Source organism: Callithrix jacchus, chromosome 19 (assembly GCF_049354715.1).
Source record: "Callithrix jacchus isolate 240 chromosome 19, calJac240_pri, whole genome shotgun sequence".
Lineage (NCBI taxonomy): Eukaryota > Metazoa > Chordata > Mammalia > Primates > Cebidae > Callithrix > Callithrix jacchus.
Genome location: NC_133520.1, coordinates 8,915,728 through 8,936,058, shown reverse-complemented (window position 1 = coordinate 8,936,058; position 20,331 = coordinate 8,915,728). Strand labels below are relative to the sequence as shown.

The 20,331-nt window shown below is 39.0% G+C and overlaps 1 protein-coding gene, 1 non-coding gene and 1 pseudogene across 9 annotated transcripts in view; 1 reads left to right on the top strand and 2 right to left on the bottom strand.

The window, feature by feature from the left end:
* The window catches only part of EPRS1 (glutamyl-prolyl-tRNA synthetase 1), an 84,066-nt gene that overhangs the window by 20,194 nt on the left and 43,541 nt on the right, over positions 1-20,331 (bottom strand). For all 8 annotated transcript variants that reach the window (XM_035280821.2, XM_035280822.2, XM_078356528.1 and 5 more), the window contains 5 exons: positions 17,099-17,216; positions 14,260-14,619; positions 5,531-5,764; positions 4,093-4,355; positions 136-187 (listed from right to left, as the gene is read on the bottom strand). In XM_035280821.2, coding sequence (XP_035136712.1) covers positions 136-187; positions 4,093-4,355; positions 5,531-5,764; positions 14,260-14,619; positions 17,099-17,216 — 1,027 coding nt within the window. The remainder of the gene's footprint in view (positions 1-135; positions 188-4,092; positions 4,356-5,530; positions 5,765-14,259; positions 14,620-17,098; positions 17,217-20,331) is intronic.
* LOC118149617 (small nucleolar RNA U13) lies at positions 4,463-4,566 on the bottom strand. Its single transcript, XR_004737186.1, has one exon. It is a non-coding gene; the product is annotated as a small nucleolar RNA U13 (small nucleolar RNA).
* LOC103789186 (heterogeneous nuclear ribonucleoprotein D-like pseudogene) lies at positions 18,684-19,498 on the top strand (annotated as a pseudogene).

Below are 20,331 nucleotides of genomic sequence, written 5' to 3'. Positions count from 1 at the left end.
TGTTAAATGACTACATTACATATTATTAAAGGAATTATACATTATTACTATAAAGTTTGTGCCGAGATTTTAGAATTTAAACAAAGCGGCCTTTGAGAGACTTAACATAGAAAAATCAACTGAATGCATACTCACCTGAGAATACCAATCGGCAAGATTTTCTTCTTTCTTTGCCTCAAGACCCAACCTGCAGATATGAGAGGTAATAGACAATCTCTTCATTCAGCAATTGCTTTTAGGTTGAATGAAAATAAACCTCTAAAGTTCAAAACGGATTAGCTTTCTTCAGTATGAGTTATTTCTATATGTGTAACTCTTCTATTTTCATTCCCAAGATTAATGTTGTTTTCATGTTTCGTTGTTGAGACAGGGTCTCCCTCTTTCATTCAGACTGGAACGCAATGGTGTGACCTGTCTCACTGCAACAACCTGGGACTCCTTGGCTCAAGAGATTTGCTCGCCTCAGCCTCCCGGGTGGCTAGGACTACAGGCGCTCATAACATCTGGCTTATTTTTATTATTATTATTATTATTCTTCGTAGTCAGGATCTCACTGTTGCCCAGGCCAGTCTCGAACTCCTGGCCTCAAGGAATCCTCCTGCTCCGGCCTCCCTGAGTGCTGGGATTACAAGCATGAGCCACCATGCCTAGCCCCTAAAATAATGTTTTTAACTTAAAAAACAGTAGAGACACCAGGTGTGGTAGCTCACGCCTGTAATCCCAGCACTTTGAGAGGCCGAGGCGGTCCGATCACCTGAGGTTGGGAGTTTGAGACCAGTCTGACCAACATGGAGAAAACCTGTCTCTATGAAAAATACAAAAAATTAGCCAGGCATGGTGGCGCATGCCTGTAATCCCAGCTACTCGAGATGCTGAGGCAGGAGAATCACTTGAACCCGGGAGGCAGAGGTTGCAATGAGGTAAGATTGCACCACTGCACTCCAGCCTGGGCAACAAGAGCAAAACTCCGCCTCAAAACAAACAGCCAAACAAACAAAAAAACAGTAGAGACATCTCTTAAAAAGTTGTGAGATATTGTCCACAAAATCTAGCAAAGCCAAACTTAACAAAACTATGATTCTATGCAGACATCTCTTTGATGTTCTTTTTAAGGTCATGTACTTGTAATAGAGAACAAGGTTCTTTTTAAGGTAATGTACTTGTAATAGAGACATAGCCTGTTCACACATATTCTCCCACTAAAAAAGAATCTTATGGCAGGTTAAAGTATACAGTAACATCACTGTTTCCCTGGAATTAACACCTAAAAAGTAATAAAAATAATGGTTATAAACACACACACACGCTTATTTATGTGTGCATATTGGCACACACACACACGTATGTATTTAAGTGTGCATATTGGCAAATTTATACAAGTTTTTTTTTTTTTTGAAACAGAGTCTCACTCTATCATCCAGGGTGGAATGCACTGTAGGATCTTGGCTCACTGAAACCTCCACCTATCTCTCAGGTTCAAGTGATTCTTGTGCCTCAGCCCCTCCAAGTTGCTAGGATTATAGGTGTGTGCCACCAGGCCTGGTAAATTTTTTTGTATTTTTGGTAGAGATGGAGTTTTGCCATGTCGGCCAGGCTGGTATTGAACTCCTGACCTCAAATGATCCGCCCACCTCAGCCTCCCAAGGTGCTGGAATTAAAGGTGTGAGCCACTGCACCCAGCCTCAAATTTATCTTTGAACTAGAAAAAAGGCTGCAGAGATAGATGCTTGTAAAATAAACTAGGTCTGCAATAAAAAACTATTTCAGACAATAATCATTTTCTTGAAATATCAACAATTATTCAGGAGAAAGTATGGTCTCTTTCTAGAGTTTACACACAAGGTCTCACTGGGTAAAAATTTTAATGTATTTGCATTTGCCTTCTCCATTGTTTCACTCGCATACCTCAACAAAATAACTATATGAAACCTAGCACTTTCATAAGTACTAAGAAAGTAAAAGGTGAGAAGTTCTACATTCTCTTCTACTCTGCTATAACTCTGATTATTCCGTTTAATAGTTAAAAAGAAAAATACCTGTTACATTCTCTTGTTTAAAAAGACACTGTATATGACATGAGAGATAAGCAGCAGTAGAATCTGACACTCGGCTAAACAAATGTAAAACCAAAGTATCTCAGTAACAGTTCTTAAGCCATTCAAGGAAACCCACCACAAAGTCCACTCTAATTCTGGGACAGGAATTACAGATAAAAAATTACAATCACAGGTCATTTAATGACATGAAAACATTCTGAGAAACATGTTGTTAAGTGATTTCATCATTGTGCAAACATCAATTATACGTACACTAACCTAGATGACACACGTATATTTTCACATGGAAAACCAAATATCCCGGCAACATTACTGAATATCAGTAACTTCCCCTACCTGATCTGCAATGCCGGTATCAAGTGCCATATATCAAGTTTTATATATGCTCCATTATAATCTTAGGGAGCAATGTCATACATATGGTCCATTGTTGACTGACACATGGTGCATGGCTGTACATTATTCATACAGATTGAGAGATCCTTAGAGAGCCATCATCTATCCCACTGTTTTGTCTTTAGCCAGCTTCATCTTATATTTAAACTATCAAGTTTTAAATTGAGAATGAAGCTCTCACTTAGTCCCCACAAAAGGCCTTTATTTGAAAACTTCTGCTCAAAGTGCAAAACAGTGAGTATAATTAGGCTACCAATTATGTTACAAAAGGAGAAAACATGTGTGTACACACACACCTATGTACACACACCTATGTACACACACACCTATGTATACACACACACCCCTAGGTATACACACACCTATGTATACACACACACACCTATGTGTACACACACCTATGTACACACACCTATGGAAACACACACCTATGTATAAACACACACCTATGTATACACACACACACCTATGTATACACACACCTATGTAAACACACCTATGTATATACACACCTATGTATATACACTAACACACCTATGTATACACACACCTATGTATACACACACATCTATGTATACACACAATCTATACACACACCTATGTATACACACACCCCTATGTATACACACACCTATGTATACACAAACACACCTATGTATACACACCTATGTATACACACACTAACACACACCTGTGTACACACACCTATGTACACACCTATGTATACACACACACCTATGTATACACACACTAACACACACCTATGTACACACACCTATGTATACACACACCCCTATGTATACACACACACCTATGTACACACACACCTATGTACACACACACCCCTATGTATACAAACACATACCTATGTATACACACAAACACACCTATGTATACACACACACCTATGTATACACACACAAACACACCTATGTATACACACACACCTATGTATACACACACACACCAACACACCTATGTATACACACCTGTATTTACTTGAATAATCAAATGAAAAATTGTTCAACAAATACAGAAGAAACTGGTAACAGTGGCTGACTACACCTATTCATTATGGTGGTGGGGAAAATCGGAAAGATGGGAAACACGCACAGGAACTTCTTATATTCTGAGATTCTTGAACCAAACAAACATGTTACCTATTTTAAAAATTAAACAGAAAACTGGCTAGGCACGGTGGCTCATGCTTGTAATCCCAGCACTTTGGGAGGCCACGGCGGGTAGATCACAAGGTCAGAAGTCTGAGATCAGCCTGGCCAACACAGTGAAACACCGTCTCTACTAAAACTACACAAATTAGCTGGCCATGGTGGCAGGCACCTGTAATCCCAGCTACTCAGGAGGCTGAGGCAGAAATTGCTTGAACCTGGGAGGCAGAGGTTGCAGTGAGCCAAGATCATGCCACTGCACTCCAGCCTGGGCAACAGAGCAAGACTTCATCTAAAACAAAAAATTAAATGGAAAATCAACAAATGCTAGCTGCTGACATTATAGGTTTAGCATTCTCTAACTTAATGTGATGATTAAACTAATCAAAATTTGTTTTAAAAGAGATTAAGAGTTGAATTCATTGATAGCGCTCTGCTCTGCTTCAAATGAAGTTTCTGCGTTTCATTACCTGGTCTGTTTCTTAGGTCCCTGCCCTTCTCCTGCTCCACTTGACGACAGCCCGCCTCCTTGGTTTTTAGAAGGGTCTTTCCTTTGGCCATCATTTTGTTTCTGAGGCTTATTCTGCTTTTCAGATTTATTTTCTTTTTCTTTCTTCTTCTTATCTTTGTCCTCAGCTCCAGTAGCTGACACAGGCTTATACTCTACTCCCGTCAAAGACTTGTACTGTGCCTTTAGCTGAAGGAGTTCTTGTACAGCTGTATCTATCTGATCCTTTAGTTGAACAAATGAGGAAAAAGAGAAGACAGTATTTAAGTTACGTCACTGTCTACACACACTTAAACAAATACAATGCCCAAAGCTTTCTTATTTTCCCCCAGCATCAGATGGATAATGTGCCCAGGTGGTAATAAGGTTTGAGGGTGGCATATCTCACACATGAGTGTGAAAACCCAACCATCACTCTTAGAAACTACAAAAAAAAAATCTGTCCAAAATTTAAAAGCAGATTTGCAAACACAAAGACAGAGGCGTTTTGGGACAGAAAGGTCTGGTGTAGGTGTTACACTAACCACTGAAATTATAAAGATTATAATAATCAGGAATGGAATTGTGCAAAACTGTGACTGGAATATAGCACAGTCTATAACTGCACTATCCAGTTAGTAGGCATGTGGTTAAATTTAACTTAAAGTAAATAAAATAAGAAATTCACTTCTTCAATCACCATAGTCACATTTCAAACGCTCAGTAGTCACTCATGGCTAATGACTACTGCGTCAGACAATACTGTTATTGCATATTTCTATCACTGCAGAAAGTTCTACTAGAAAGCACTGGTATCTAACATGTATTCCACAGGAATCTAAGAGCCATTAAATTACGTAAGTTGAACACTTCACAATTATAAAGATAATGGTTATCAAATTCTGTATTTATAAGTTAAATTTCAAAACTATAACTGTCTTCCATTCATGTGACTCTGTACCAAAAAAAAACCTACTCCTAAAAAGTTAAAAGAATTCGCATTTACAAAATTAGCACAAACTATTAAGAGCTCAAAATAAAACCTACTATTTGAGTTGGACAGAACTTTAGGAGAAAGAATCAAAAACAAGGAAAATATTAAGGGCCTTCAATGAGCACTGTGCTATGGTCGAAGTCACTATTTTGGATCTTACAGATTAGAGCGAAACAAACTAACAATTAAATATCGTGGGTTTAAGTGCTATGTCAGTGACGGGCACTGTCATATGAACACATCCAGTCAAATCTAGTGGGGGTAAGAAACAATCAAAGAAGAAGGTTTCTCTAAAAGGCAAGGTAAGAGAACTGAGAACTGAAATAGAAGAAGTCAGCCAGATTTGATGGAGCAGAAAACACTTGAGGCAAAGAAAATACCCTGAAATGTAAAAAATAAAAACACGTAAACAAAATAACACACTAACCTTGGACGCTTTTTCAGTCTTAAGTTTCCTAACTACGTCGCCTTGAGAAGCTACTTGGTTAAAAAGTACTTTGGCTTCTGGTGTTTCTAAACCAGCGGGCTCAGAATTCCTGGCTGGACTTGAATCTGAACTTTGAGACAACGGGGGCTGACCAGGTATGTACTCCTTCCCAGTTTTTTCTTTATACTGAGCTTTCAGAGACAGTAAGCATTCTACAGCTTCATTTATTTTAGCCTGAAAGAGATATTTATAAAATTTTGTGAAATTTCTGGAAATTTCAATGCCATTTAAAAATCTTTAATTATCAGCAAATCACTCCTATAAGCTAATCATGGGGAAACCTATGTTAAATCGTCAGCCCAAAATAAGAGATAAAGCTAAAGACAAATTAAAAACATAAATTATATGTAAGCCATAGAAATAAACAAAAATACGTATCAGCATACGACAGTGTAACTTTCTATTTTACACAGGTAAACAGATAAATAATAGAACATTTAAGTGAACTGTCAGTGTCAAGACCTGGGTCTGTAAATAGTGAAGTCAGAATTTACAAAATCAGAATTACGGATCAATGGCTCTGCCTATACAAACTTTATTTTTCCACAGCTTATTAAACAGAAATTAAATACAACTTTGGGGAAAAAAGGAAGTTTGGGCCCAACTAACAAATTTTACAAATTTACAATGAGACGAGAAAGCATGTTGAAGTTTTTAGTTTCACACTTACCTTATTTAATCTCTGATATTTCAACATAATCATAATAAAAAAGAATGATACACTCAGCCCAACCGAGACACCTGTGACTGACTCTCTAGCAGAGAATGACAGCAACACAGGTAAAGGACCTGAGCTAGATGCCTTTCCTGAAATAGTGCTACCATCTCAGCACAAACCAATGTACCATGGGGAACCTCAAGGTACCAATCAAAATAGATAGGAAAAGGGCTCCAAATCACCCTACCCAATTTTTACTGCTTCATTCTAGTAACGCTTCAGATAGTTAAATAAAACCAGGCAGAAGCCAGGAAGAATACTTAAATGGGGGTCAGAGGAATACAGAATACCAACGGTATATCTTCAAAAAAATCTGCATCTATGAGGGAGCAAAGCACATTTCCTTGTCCAGCTACTTTACATTTTCTGCCTATTAGAATGTCATACCAGGCACCACACAAAGGTAGAAAAATTTTAAAGAGAATATGAGAACAGACTGTCTGATTTGTACTCTTGATGTGTCTCTTCTTTATTCTGTTTTTAGGAGTTTTCACAACAGAAACTACTTTATCTTAAGAAAAGGGGCCAAGTTAATCAGACATACTGAAGGGGGGAAAAAGGGAAATTTCCACCAGCTAAAATAAAAATGAAAAAGAAGGAACTTTTCCTGCAACTATTTCTAGAAAAAGACGACCATTTGAAAGAAGTTCCATTTACACTATATATGCAGGTATTTATTAGAGCTTAAAGTCACATGGACACGGGGAAAAAAACCCTTGTTTGGCAAGATTATAATTTGAAACATTATAAAGGAGAAAATTAAGGTGAGCAAACCCTTTGTTATTGAATGAGATACTCTTAATAAAGTTATATATTCGTATATTTTCCCTCCCATTGGGAAATGGAATATTCTAATAACTAAGTAAATTATTCAGGTGATTTTTCCAAAAAAGTAATCTGAACCACTATAGTTTGCTTAGCATTACAGAAAACAATGACCTAAATGTGTATTTTAACACTACTAACACGTCATGAAAACTGCTTTTTGAAAGGGATCTTTGAATATTACTTTGAATTTGTCTCTCAGTGTCCCGACCCGCGGGACGAGCAACGGAGACCCTAGGGAGGGAGTGGGGATTAAGAGAGAGAGACAGGAGACGCGGAGAATGGAGACAAGTCAAGGATCTGATCAAGTCTCCTTTATTAGCTACACGGCAGTTGCTTATAAACAAGTAAGGGCGGGAAGTTCTGAGGGCTGAGGTCAGAGAGTAACCATGGAGAAGAGGATGCAAGCTAGCCTCCTAAATAGGAGGAATGTGAAACTTAAACAATAAGGGAAGCCCACAAGATGGAGGTTTAAGTAAGAGGAACAAAAGCTTAAGCAACATAGTTGCAAGATAGCTACTGCTCCCCACATCTCAGAATACACAAGGAAGAACTGATGGGTAGAGAACAAATTACCTCTTAATACCAGTTTTCTGGATTAAAGGCATTTACAAAGAGAAACTGGGTGGTATACTATTATTTAGTTCAATACTGTACAACAGCAGAAGCTGAAAGAGCATTGCTAGTAGATTTTAAGTTGTTAGTGGACAAAGACAACTCACCTAACATATGCCAATACAAACAGAAAAGGTTTTCAGCAAATAATTGCTGATGTGGATTAATGAGAAAAGAAACAACCTACACAAAATACTTTGGTAAAGGTTTAATGTGGGAATTTGTAATAAGGAGGTGATGCTAATAATATGACTAAAACTTGGTAAATAAAATGGACCATTTTCTGATTACATTCTGATTGCATTCAGAATGAAGAGTACTCAAACAGCTATTTTTTCAGCAGCCACTAGATGGAAACATTGCTCCATGGGGAAAGGAGTGAACTTTTAAAAAAGAAAAAAACTTGGAACATTATCGATTAGATATAATATTACAACCTTTCAGAATAGCCTGGATATCTGAATCCTAAATGAAAAAAACTTTTTTCGAAAAATTATTTTTTCAAACATGTTTTTTCTAACCTTTATTACCAGTCACTCACCTTTGCTCCTTACTGGCATATCTGAGAGAACTGTATCTACACAGGTTAGTAATGACTCGGCAGAGAGTCTCACTTGGTGGGGTGGGGGGGTGGATGAATGGTAATCAGAACAGAAAATCCTTCCAAGTAAGTGAGGGAAGAGAGTGCTGAGGCTTGTATTATATTTTTTAAAGTCTGCTAGGAGATTTAGTAAACTAAACGTTCACAGGTATCAAAGAATGGCATTTTAAGAAAATAATTAACTGATTGTCTGTGCTTAGCTTAAATACCTACACCTGCAAGAAATATCCAATTACTGAAACCTAATTCTGAAAGCCAGAACAGCACAGGGTAGAGTGCAGATCCTGATGTCAAACCCAAATTAGAACACAACACCTGTTCTCCTGCTTATCAACCGGGCTGATTCATTTACCTAAATCACAATTTACCTGCTACTTTTGTCGGACACAAATCAATTAACACAAATTCTCAAGACTTTCCCACAAGATCCTCAAGCTACTATAAGTCTTATGAAGTATCCTGAACCAAAATCTGATTTAAGATATATTTATATATGTTTAGCTCAAAAGCAAGTTTGAATTAAGTACCAAATACAGATACAGCGGGAATTCACTACACACATCCCAAATAAGAATTACAAACATCAAGAAAAGGATAGGCTTGATTGTTCCCTTCCCTGCAAACTTTATCTTTTGGCCTGAGACTTTTTTTAAAAAAAAGCGATTTGTGGTAAGTGTGCAGGGTGGTGGTTTCCTAGAAAAGGGGCATTGTCATGTATGTCCTTTCCTCATAAACTGTGGTTTGGGTTTAAAAAAAAAAAAAAAATTTGTGTAAAAAATAAAAGCAAAGACTAGCAAGATGAATCACTGGGGACATAAAATACAAGATACCATGAATTAAAATGCTGCCACTACAGAAGCAAATGGTGATTAGAACCCCCCTCCACGTAGACTGGGTATGACATAAAGAGAAAACGTTAGTCACAAAACAATTGTGAATTATTTTTATTTAATAATAATTTGATTTTGTTGTTACTTGATTTTTAAAAAAAAAAAAAACTGTTACCTATAGTGGTTCTCAAAACTCTTTCTTTCACGGCAGGGATCAGCAAACTTTTTCTCTAAAGGGCTACACGATAAGTATTTTAGGCTATGTAAGTGTCTGTTGCAACTATTCAACTCTTTAACTGTATCATGAAAGCAGCCATAGACAATATGTAACCTAATGAGTGTGGCTGTATTCTAATATTTCATTTCTAGGCTGGGTGCGGTGGCTTATGCATGTAATCCCAGCACTTTGGGAGGCCAAGGCTGGTGGACCACCTGAGGTCAGGAGTTTGAGACCAGCCTGACTAACATGGTGAAACCCCACCTCTTCTAGAAAAAAAATACAAAATTAGCTGGGCATCATGGTGCATGCCTGTAATCCCAGCTACTCAGAAGGCTGAGGCATGAGAATCGCTTGAACCCAGGAGGCAGGGGTTGCAGTGAGCCAAGATCACGCCATTGCACTCCAGCTTGGACAAGAAGAGCACAACTCTGTCTCACCAAAAAAAAAAAAAAATATTTCATTTACAAAGAACAGGTATATGGCCAGGCCCAGCAGCTCATGCCTGTAATCCCAATATTTTGGGAATTCAAGGAGGGAGGACTGCTTGAGTACAGAAGTTTCACCAGCCTTGCTGACATGGTAAAACCCCATCTCCATAAGCAACACAAAAATTAGCCAGGCATAGTAGCATGTGCCTGTACTTCCAGCTACTTAGGAGGTTGAGATGAGAGGATTGCTTGAGCCTGGGAGGTTGAGGCTGCAGTGAGCCATTATCAAGCCACTGCACTCCAGCCGGGCAACAGAGCAAAACCCTGTCTCAAAACAAGCCACAAATTTTGTGTAAAGTGATCCATTATTTTAATGCAGCAACCTACTGAGCAAGAGAAAAAGGGTAAGAGGAACAAAAAGATGGTCGACTTGATGGACTTCAAGTTTTTATTACTTGCCCATCTTTTTGCTTATACTTTGCCTTTACGCTTAAAAGTTCTTTCATAGGCTGGCTGCAGTGGCTCACATCTATAATCCCAGTATTTTTGGAGGCCAAGGCGGGCAGATCACCTGAGGTCAGGAGTTTGAGACCAGCCTGAACAACATGGAGAAAGCCCATCTCTACTAAAAATACAAAAAATGAGCCAGGGTTTGTGGCAGGTGCCTGTAATCCCAGCTATTCAGGAGGCTGAGGCAGGAAAATCCATTGAACCTGGGAAGCAGAGATTGCGCCACTGCACTCCAGCCTGGGAAACAAAAGCAAAACTCCATCTGAAAAAAAGAAAGTTCTTTCATAGAAGCATCTATCTCATCCTGAAGCAGGAAAGAGAAGATTAAAAACAAAATGAACAAAAAACAGAGCAAGAAAGGTCTAACTGAAGCTGGTAACCTAAAACTTCGGCTACTCAGCTTCCTTACCATAAAACATGACATAGTAAAATAACCACATTTGTAGAAAACCGAGTGGTTAAGAGGTTTAGGCAAATTACTAATGTAAAACAAGCACAGACTTGCTAAATAAATAATGATAAACTAGTAAAACTGTAACTCTTCAGCGCTTTCCATGGAATGCCCCACTCTTACCACCTTTCAAGGAAAATAACAGGCGAATGAGTCAAAACTTCAGGCTTTGCAAATTTCAGGAAGTTACTTTCATATTCAGTTTCTCCTGTTACTAAAACAAGCAAATAAAAAAAAAAGTAGTATTCTTTGAATATTTTTGGACATGGCTCTTGTGAGGACTAAAAAGTATATAGTACACAGTGACAGGTGCAGGCTAAATGCTAGTTCCATTCCTAGTAACTGGCTTGGGTCTTTAGAAGAAACATTTATTATTATTAGCAGTCAAAGAAAAAATACATACAGTACGGCAGGTCCTTGAATAACATTGTTTTGTTTGATGTCATTTATGACGTTGAAGAAACAAAAAACGTGATTCCCAGCCAGAGTCACTATCTGTGTGGAGTGTGTGCATTCTCCCCACGTCTGCGTGAGTGTTCTCGGAACTCCAGTTTCATTTCACAAAGCTGTACACATTAGGTGAATTGCTAAGTCTAAATGCTCCCAGTCTGAGTGCTGGTGTGTGTGACTGTATCCTACAATGGAATGGTGTCTTGTCCAGGGCTGGTTCCTGCCTTGAGCCCTGAGCCACCAGGATTGGCTCTGGCCACCCACAACCCTGAACTGGAATAACTGGGTAAATAATATCTTACTTGTCTTTATCAGTCTTTCTTAAATGTATACACAGCTCACATTTGTTTCAATTAGGAGTGTTTTTTAGAGTGTAATATAAAAATAATTTTAAAAAGAAAACAAGATGACAAAATATTTAAAAAATGAAAAAAGGGCCGGGCGCAGTGGCTCACGCCTATAATCCCAGCACTTTGGGAGGCCGAGGCGGGTGGATCACGAGGTCAAGAGATCGAGACCATCTTGGTCAGCATGGTGAAACCCCATCTCTACTAAAAATACAAAAAATTAGCTGGGCATGGTGGCGCGTGCCTGTAGTCCCAGCTACTCGGGAGGCTGAGGCAGGAGAATTGCCTGAACCCAGGAGGCGGAAGTTGTGGTGAGCCGAGATCATGCCATTGCACTCCAGCCTGGGTAACAAGAGTGAAACTCTGTCTCAAAAAAAAAAAAATGAAGACAACTACAACAATAAAAAACACAAGAAGTTTGTGTAATGCGATGTTTTGGGGATCAGAAATATGCCGTGGTTAAGTTAATTCTTGCTTATGTTGATTAGCCTATTGTTGTTATATACCATTTTGCTTAAAGTCTTAGTTTCCAAGAACCTATGAACAACATTAAGACTTACTATAAGGCCGGGCGCGGTGGCTCAAGCCTGTAATCCCAGCACTTTGGGAGGCCGAGGCGGGTGGATCACAAGGTCAAGAGATCGAGACCATCCTGGTCAACATGGTGAAACCCCGTCTCTACTAAAAAATATACAAAAAATTAGCTGGGCATGGTGGCGCATGCCTGTAATCCCAGCTACTCGGGAGGCTGAGGCAGGAGAACTGCCTGAACCCAGGAGGCGGAGGTTGCCGTGAGCCGAGATCGCGCCATTGCACTCCAGCCTGGGTGACAAGTGCGAAACTCCGTCTCAAAAAAAAAAAAGGCTTACTATATTTGAAACACAGATATGGTATACAGTAGGCATTCAATAAGTGTAAGTCAGACTAAACTGAAGTCAGACTTATTTCAGTATCACATTTATTAGTATTAAAATACTCAACAAAAGTATCTGCCCAATTACCAAAGATTTTTTTACCCACAGGCTGACTTTTCATAACCTTAATAGTGTTATTTTATGAAAGCGTGATACCACCCATTAACCCAATAGGATGGGTGATGAATTCATAGTTGACGTCACCCCAAGTATAATGGCTGCTGCTGTTACTACTGCACCCACAATTAAGCTAACCAAAAATTGGCACAGAATCTCAATACATTCTACTTAAAATGAAGAAATTTGAAGACCAAAGCCCTTCAAATTACACCTAGAGAGGAGCACACATTTAGTGTCCAACAGATACAGTGCAAAATGCTCCTAACCTCCCCATGAGGTAGGAAACATCAAGAATTTATATCCTAAACTCACACATCCAGCAGCATTTATTCCTTGAAGCAAAGTTGTTTTAGATAATCATGGTTCTGCAGGATCTCAACAGGCTATTTAGATTGGTGTAAAAGTAACTGTGGTTTTTGCCATTAAAAGTAACGGTAAGAACCGCAATTAATACTTTTGCACAGACCTTATAAAGGATTTCTTACAGTTCACAATGGAAAGACAGAAAAATATTAACTCCTGGAGCAAGATCTCAAAATATGAGGCCAAATATTCACGAATGAAAATACCTTGTCAGATACCAGCAACTTGCTGATGAGGTGAGGAACTTACTGAATTTTCCAACCTGAGACTAGGACCCTGACAGGACAACAGATCTGACAACATTTTAGAACAAATCCCCTTCCTGCCACATGGTGGTGCGCCATCATGTCTTAGAACTATGCTGCTGTTTGAGTAGAACTACCTACCTTCATTATTAAACATGATTTCTCACAGTCTATTACAGTTGCCATTCCCTTTGTCTCTTACTTATATCAAGTAAGCCCATTTCACACTAGGTGCCACACCCACTTGGCTAAATGTTTTGCCTAAGAACAGACTGAAACAAAAATATAATTTATACTGCAGTCAAAATTTCATATCACTTGAAGGCTCTGCTATGAAAAGTTGGAGATAATCACTGGCCAGAAAACCTCCTGACAATCCATTTGTTATTCCCCGAATACACCTTGTACCTTCTGACCTCTACCTCTGCTGTACTGTCTTCTACACCAGCAGGTCTCAAAGCGTGATCCCTGGGACAGCAGCATCAGCATCACCTGAGAAACTTTTTAGACATGCATATTCTCCACATGCTCTGAATCTACTGAAGAATAAAGTCAAGGGGCAGGGCCTGGCAATCCATGTTTTAGCAAGCCAGTAGTTCTACTGCACAGTAAAGCTGGAGAACCACAGTTCCACACTTAAGAGTGCCTTGTTCTGATCTTTGTCCCCCCAAAATGGGCTGCTTCTACTTCACGACGATTTTAAATATCCTTTATAAATTGTTTCCACCTTCACTGCCACTTAAAAACACAAACCCTTCACACAGCAACTTGTACATATCAGAAAGGATTACAGTCACATCGCGTAAGAGTGCTACAGTTGTACATTTCCTCCCCCAGTAAGCCACCCTTCAACTAGATTATCAACTTCTTACATATATTTTCAGAGTTTGGTACTAGCCGGTATCAATCATTGTTGATTATTACATCAAAATATAAGCAGTCCATGTTTTATAAGAAGATGAGACTACCCTAAGCAGTCTGAGTTTACACACTTACTGAAAATGCGGAATTGACGTTAGCTAACATACTGACCTTGGGCGCCTTTTCAGCTTTTAGCTTACGAACCACCTCCCCTTGTGCAGCAACTTCATCATACAGAGATTTACTTTGCAGTATACTTGCTGACGAATTAGAAGAAATATTCTGTCCTATTTCAGCAGGAGGGTTTCCAGGTTTATATTCCTGGCCGGTTTTCTCCTTATATTCAGCTTTCAAAGACAAAAGCTGTTTGACAGCTGCATCTATATCTTCCTTTGGTGCTTTCTTGGCTTTTAATTCACGAACCACATCCCCTTGAACAGCCACTCTATTGTAAAGAACCAAGGAATCCTCAGATGCTGTACAAGTATTATCCAGAGAAGGTGTTGGTTCTTCCTTAAAAGGAGCAGACGTCTACCAAGAGAGAAAACCAAAAGTAAAATAATTAATTCGTATCAAATGTTTTCCCACAAAATTATGTCAAACTGATTGTTTTATAATGTTTCCAATTAAATACAAGAACTTCAAACTGGAATCCCTTAAAAAGCTTAAATGAATAATCTCATTCCTAAGAATTTGTCCTGATGAAAAATGACAGGAGTAAACAAAGATAGAGGTACACACATATTCACTGGGGCATTTTTACCATAGTAAAAACCTGAAAATACCCTAAATCTTTGTCATTAGGGGACTAAAGAAATTGTAACATATCCATCAGGTTTGAGAACAAATCACTGCTCTACCACATATTCATTGCGCAAATTTGAGTTCGGTGTTTAAGCTGTTTCCTTCCTATAAAAGGGGATAACCATATTCCCATAAAGCTGATGGGAAAATAAAAAGTAATCTGTGTAAAGCCCTCAGTCGCAAAGGCTGAGAAAAGTGAATATCCATAAGCATTAGGATTAATTTAAAATAATTTAATAATAACTATTCTTAAATTTAAAATATTTATTCTTTAATTTCAAGTATTTAATAATAATTTTAGAATTAAAAAGCTGACAAAGCAGGCTATACCCCAGATAATTTAATTTTGATAGTATCAGCCTCTATTGGAGACAAATATTCTCAAGACCTACACATCACAGGGAAAAGCATTACTGTCCTTCAGGTTTAAAGCTGCAAAGGACCTCTGACTGCCATGTTGGGTCTAAGTGCCAGTCAGCTGCATCTGAATTTCAAATTTCTATTCAAAATTGTACAGGTTTCAAAGCATGTCTACACATTTTTTGACTTTCCTCCCACCAAGAAGGGGGTTCTGTGCACTCTCCTGAATCTGGGCAAGCTTGTAACTGATTTGACCAACAGAGTACAGCAGAAATGATGCTATGTGAGACTTCCAAGACTAAATCATAAAATACAATGCTACTTCCACCTCATCTACCGCTTGAAACTGGGAGGCAGAGGTTACACTGAGTCGAGATCATACCACTGCCCTCCAGCCTGAGAAACAGAGTGAAACTCCATCAAAAAAAATAAAATAAAACAAAATAAAAATAGAATATTGCCCAGCTGGGTCTTCGATGACTGCTACCCAGACACTAGCTGACTGAATGGACATGAGATACACAAGTTTTTAGTGGTTTGCCTCAACCGTTTTCCTTGATAAATCAGCTGTTACTTTCAGTATGTGATTTGCAGAATATGAAGTTTTTTAAGAATATATATTGACATATAACATCAGTTTTCTAGAGTATACAAAAAATGAGAGGCACGGGTAGGAACTGGGATCAATGAGGAAAGAGCAATCAAATTTTCCATGTCATGCTTACTCCGTGAGTTTATTCAATGATATACAGTAGCAATTTTCAAGCTGTGGTCCACAGACTCTAAGGGGTTTATAAAACCCTCTTAGAGGGGATCTGCAGTCACAGCTATTTTCACTATATTAAGATGTCTTTTGTCTTTTTCACTCTCATTCTTCATGACTGTTCATTAAGGTTTTTAGAAGCTATGAAGTCAGATATTAAAGAGATCTGCAAAAATGTAAAACCGTATCACTCTTCTAATTAAAAGTTTTGTTTTAGAAAATTTTTTTAATAAAAAATATTTTTTATATTAACATGTTATTTTTACATGAATTAAATATTTTTAAAACTTCTCAATTTTTAGTATGATAAATATAGCCCATGTCAACTTTTTTTTTTTGGAGACAGAGTCTTGCTCTGTCTCCCAGCCTGGAGTGCAATGGCGTGATCTCAGCTCACTGCAGCCTCTGCCTCCTGAGTAGCCGGGACTATAGGCACATGCCACCACGCCCGTCTACCGTGTGTGTGTGTGTGTGTGTGTGTGTGTCTGTGTTTTAGTGGAGACAGAGTTTCACCATGTTGGCCAGGATGGTCTCAATCTCCTGACCTTGTGATTGGCCCATCTTGGCCTCCCAAAGTGCTGGGATTATAGGCGTGAGCCACCACACCTGGCCAACAAGTCATTTTTAAAAGGGTTCTGGCCAGGTGCAGTGTCTCATGCCTGTAATCCCAGAACTCTGGGATGCTGAGGCAGGCAGATCACCTGAGGTCAGGAGTTCGAGACCAACCTGGCCAACACTTTGAAAACCCTGTCTCTACTAAAAATACAAAAAGTAGCCAGGCATCATGGCACACACCTGTAATCCCAGCTGCTCCGGAGGCTGAGAAAGGAGAACTGCTTGAATCTGGAAGGTGGAGGTTGCAGTGAGCCTAGATAGTGCCACTGCATTCCAGTCTTAGGCAACAGAGCAAGATTTTAAAATCTTACATGAAAGGATAACAAAAAAATGCAAAGAGCAAGACTTAATTGTCTTCTTCAGTCTCCACAGTAAGAAAGATAATCATTTGTAAAGAAACATATTCTAAACCCTGGGATATAAAGACCCTTTATTTTTATAGACATATCTGTAAAAGTCACTTCTTACCTCATTTTTTGTGGCTTCTACTTTGGTCTTTTCCTTCGACCCTGATGTTGGCATTTCCTTTGTGTGACCATCAGGAATGTATATCAAAACGCATGGTGCTTCTTTGCAACTATATGGGCTAAAAAGAAAATAAAGGGACAAACTAGTTTATTTGAACAAAAGTATCTGAATGGCAATAAACATTGAATTTCTAAATAAATTCAATGGTACTAAGTTAATGCTTTTCTTTCTCTTTTTTTTTTTTTTTTTCCTGAGATAGAGTCTCAGTCTGTTGCCCAGTCTGGAGTGCAGTGGCACAATCTCAGCTCACTGTAACCTCCACCTCCTGGGTTCAAGTAATTCTCCTGCCTCAGCCCTAGAGTAGCTGGGATTACAAGTGCATATCACCACACTAATTTTTGTATTTTTAGTATAGCCAGGGTTTTACCATGTTGGCCAAGCTGGTCTTTAACTCCTGACCTCAAGTGATCCGCTCACTTCGGCCTCCCAAAGTGCTGGGATAACAGGTGTGAGCCACTGTACTCATCCAGTTAAGGCTTTTTGAAGTATAAAATAGTCCATTCTCTTACGATTAAAATCAGAGGCTCTTCAGAGTAGTTTTATAAACAACAAAGGCAGAAATAAAAACTGACAGTCCTTATTACAAACTTCCAATGTATGAACTTTCATACATATGAAGAAGCTAAGCCCAGGGCAAAATTACATCTGCTCTGCTTGCCAATAGAAAGAGAGTTCGTGGCTGGGCACAGCAGCTCATGCCTGTAATCCCAGCACTTTGGGAGGCCAAGGCAGGTGGATCACAGGGTTGGGAGTAAGACCAGCCAGGCCAAGATGCTGAAACCCCGTCTCTACTAAAAATACAAAAATTAGCCGGGCGTGGTGGCACGCACCTGTAATCCCAGCTACTCAGGAAGCTGAGGCAGGAGAATTTGCTTAAATCTGGGAGGCAGAGGATGCAGTGAGCCAAGATCATGCCACTGCACTCCAGCCTGGGTGACAGAGTGAGACTCTGTCTCAAAAACAAAGAGTGTCAATGGATGTTAATGATACTCTTGACTTCAAGAAAATGTGTCTACATACCACACCTAATCAGCTTACAAGCAGAATTATTTCTGTAAAACATTTATTTAAAAATATCTAAGGGTAGGTATGGTGATTCATGTCTGTAGACCCAGCACTGTGGGAGGCCGAGGCAGATGGATCACTTGAGCTGAGGAGTTCAAGACCAGCCTGGGAAACATGGTGAAACCCTGTCTCTACAAAAAATACAAATTAGATGGGTATGGTGGCACATACCTGTAGCCCTAGCTACTCAGGAAACTGAGGTGGAAGGATCACCTGAGCCTGGGGAGGTCATGCCACTACACTCAAGCCTGGGTGAGAATGAGACCCTGTCTCTTAAAAAAATAGTAATAATTTATAAGAATTTCTCAATTCCGACACAACACTCCGCCGCTGTCGCTGCCGCGACCCAGACTACACGGCAGCACCCCCCTGCCGACAGCTCCGCCGCTAAAGTACAGCAACACAGAAGAATTCACAGAGGGATCCAAGATCAATGCGAGCAAGAATCAGCAGGATGACAGTAAAATGTTTATTGGAGGCTTGAGCTGGGATACAAGCAAAAAAGATCTGACTGAATATTTGCCTCCATTTGGGGAAGTTGTAGACTGCACAATTAAAACAGATCCAGTCACTGGGAGATCAAGAGGATTTGGATTTGTGCTTTTCAAAGATGCTGCTAGTGTTGATAAGGTTTTACAACTGAAAGAACAAAAACTGGATGGCAAATTGATAGATCCCAAAAGGGCCAAAGCTTTAAAAGGGAAACAACCTCCCAAAAAGGTCTTTGTGGGTGGATTGAGCCCGGATACTTCTGAAGAACAAATTAAAGAATATTTTGGAGCCTTTGGAGAGATTGAAAACACTGAACTTCCCATGGATACAAAAACAAATGAAAAAAGAGGATTTTGTTTTATCACATATACCAACGAAGAGCCAGTAAAATTTGTTAGAAAGCAGATCCCATCAAATTGGTTCTGGGAAGTGAGAAATCAAAGTTGCACAGCCCAAAGAGTGTATAGGCAGCAACAGCAACAACAAAAAGGCAGAAGAGGTGCTGCAGCTGGTGGACGAGGTGGTGTGAGGGGCCAGAACTGGAACCAAGGATTTCATAACTATTATGACCAAGGATATGGAAATTACAATAGTGCCTATGGTGGTGATCCAAACTATACTGGCTGCGGCGGATGTGACTATACTGGGTGTAACTGTGAGAACTATGGATATGGACAAGGATATGCAGACGACAGTGGCCAACAGAGCACTTATGGCAAGGCATCTCGAGGGGGTGGCAATCACCAAAACAATTACCAGCCACACTAAAGGAGAACATTAGAAACAGGAGGAGTAGTTAAAGTAACCCATCTTGCAGGACGACACTGAAGACTGGTCTTCTGTTGATCTAAGATGATTATTTTGCAAAAGACTTTCTAGTGTACAGACACAATTGTGTCCAACTATATACAGCTGCCAATTAGTTTTCTTTGTTTTTACTTTGTCCTTTGCTATTTGTGTTATGACTCAATGTGGATTTGTTTGTACACATTTTATTTGTATGATTTCAAGTTAAACTTCAAATAAATGCTTCCTTATGTGAAAAAAAAAAGAATTTCTCAATTCCAAAGGGTATAATAATTAGCAATAATCTGTCACGTTTTGGCAATTACAAATAATGCAGCTATCAGCATTCATGTACATGTTTCTGTGTGAACATGCTCTTTTCCTTTGACATATACACAGGAATGGAATTGATGGGTCAAATGGTAACTCCATGTTTAATTTTTGGAGTAACCATCAAACTGTTTTCCAAAGTGGCTAAACCATCCTACAACCCTACCAGCAATACTTATGGGCTCCAATTTCTCTACATTACAACCCTTGTTATTGTCTTTTTTTAAATTTTAGCCATCCTAGTGGTATGCAATGATATTTCACTATCATTTTTATCTGAATTTCCCTATCAACTAATGATGCTGAGCTTTTTCATGTGCTTATGGCCCATTTGTACATCTGCTTGAAGAAATGTCTATTTAAATCCTTTGCCCATTGTTAACTGGGTTGTCTTCTGAATACAAGTCCTTCAACAGACACATGTGCAAATATTTTCTCCCATTCTGTGACCTGTCTTTTCACTTTTTTCGAAACACAAAATATGTTAAACTTGATTAAGT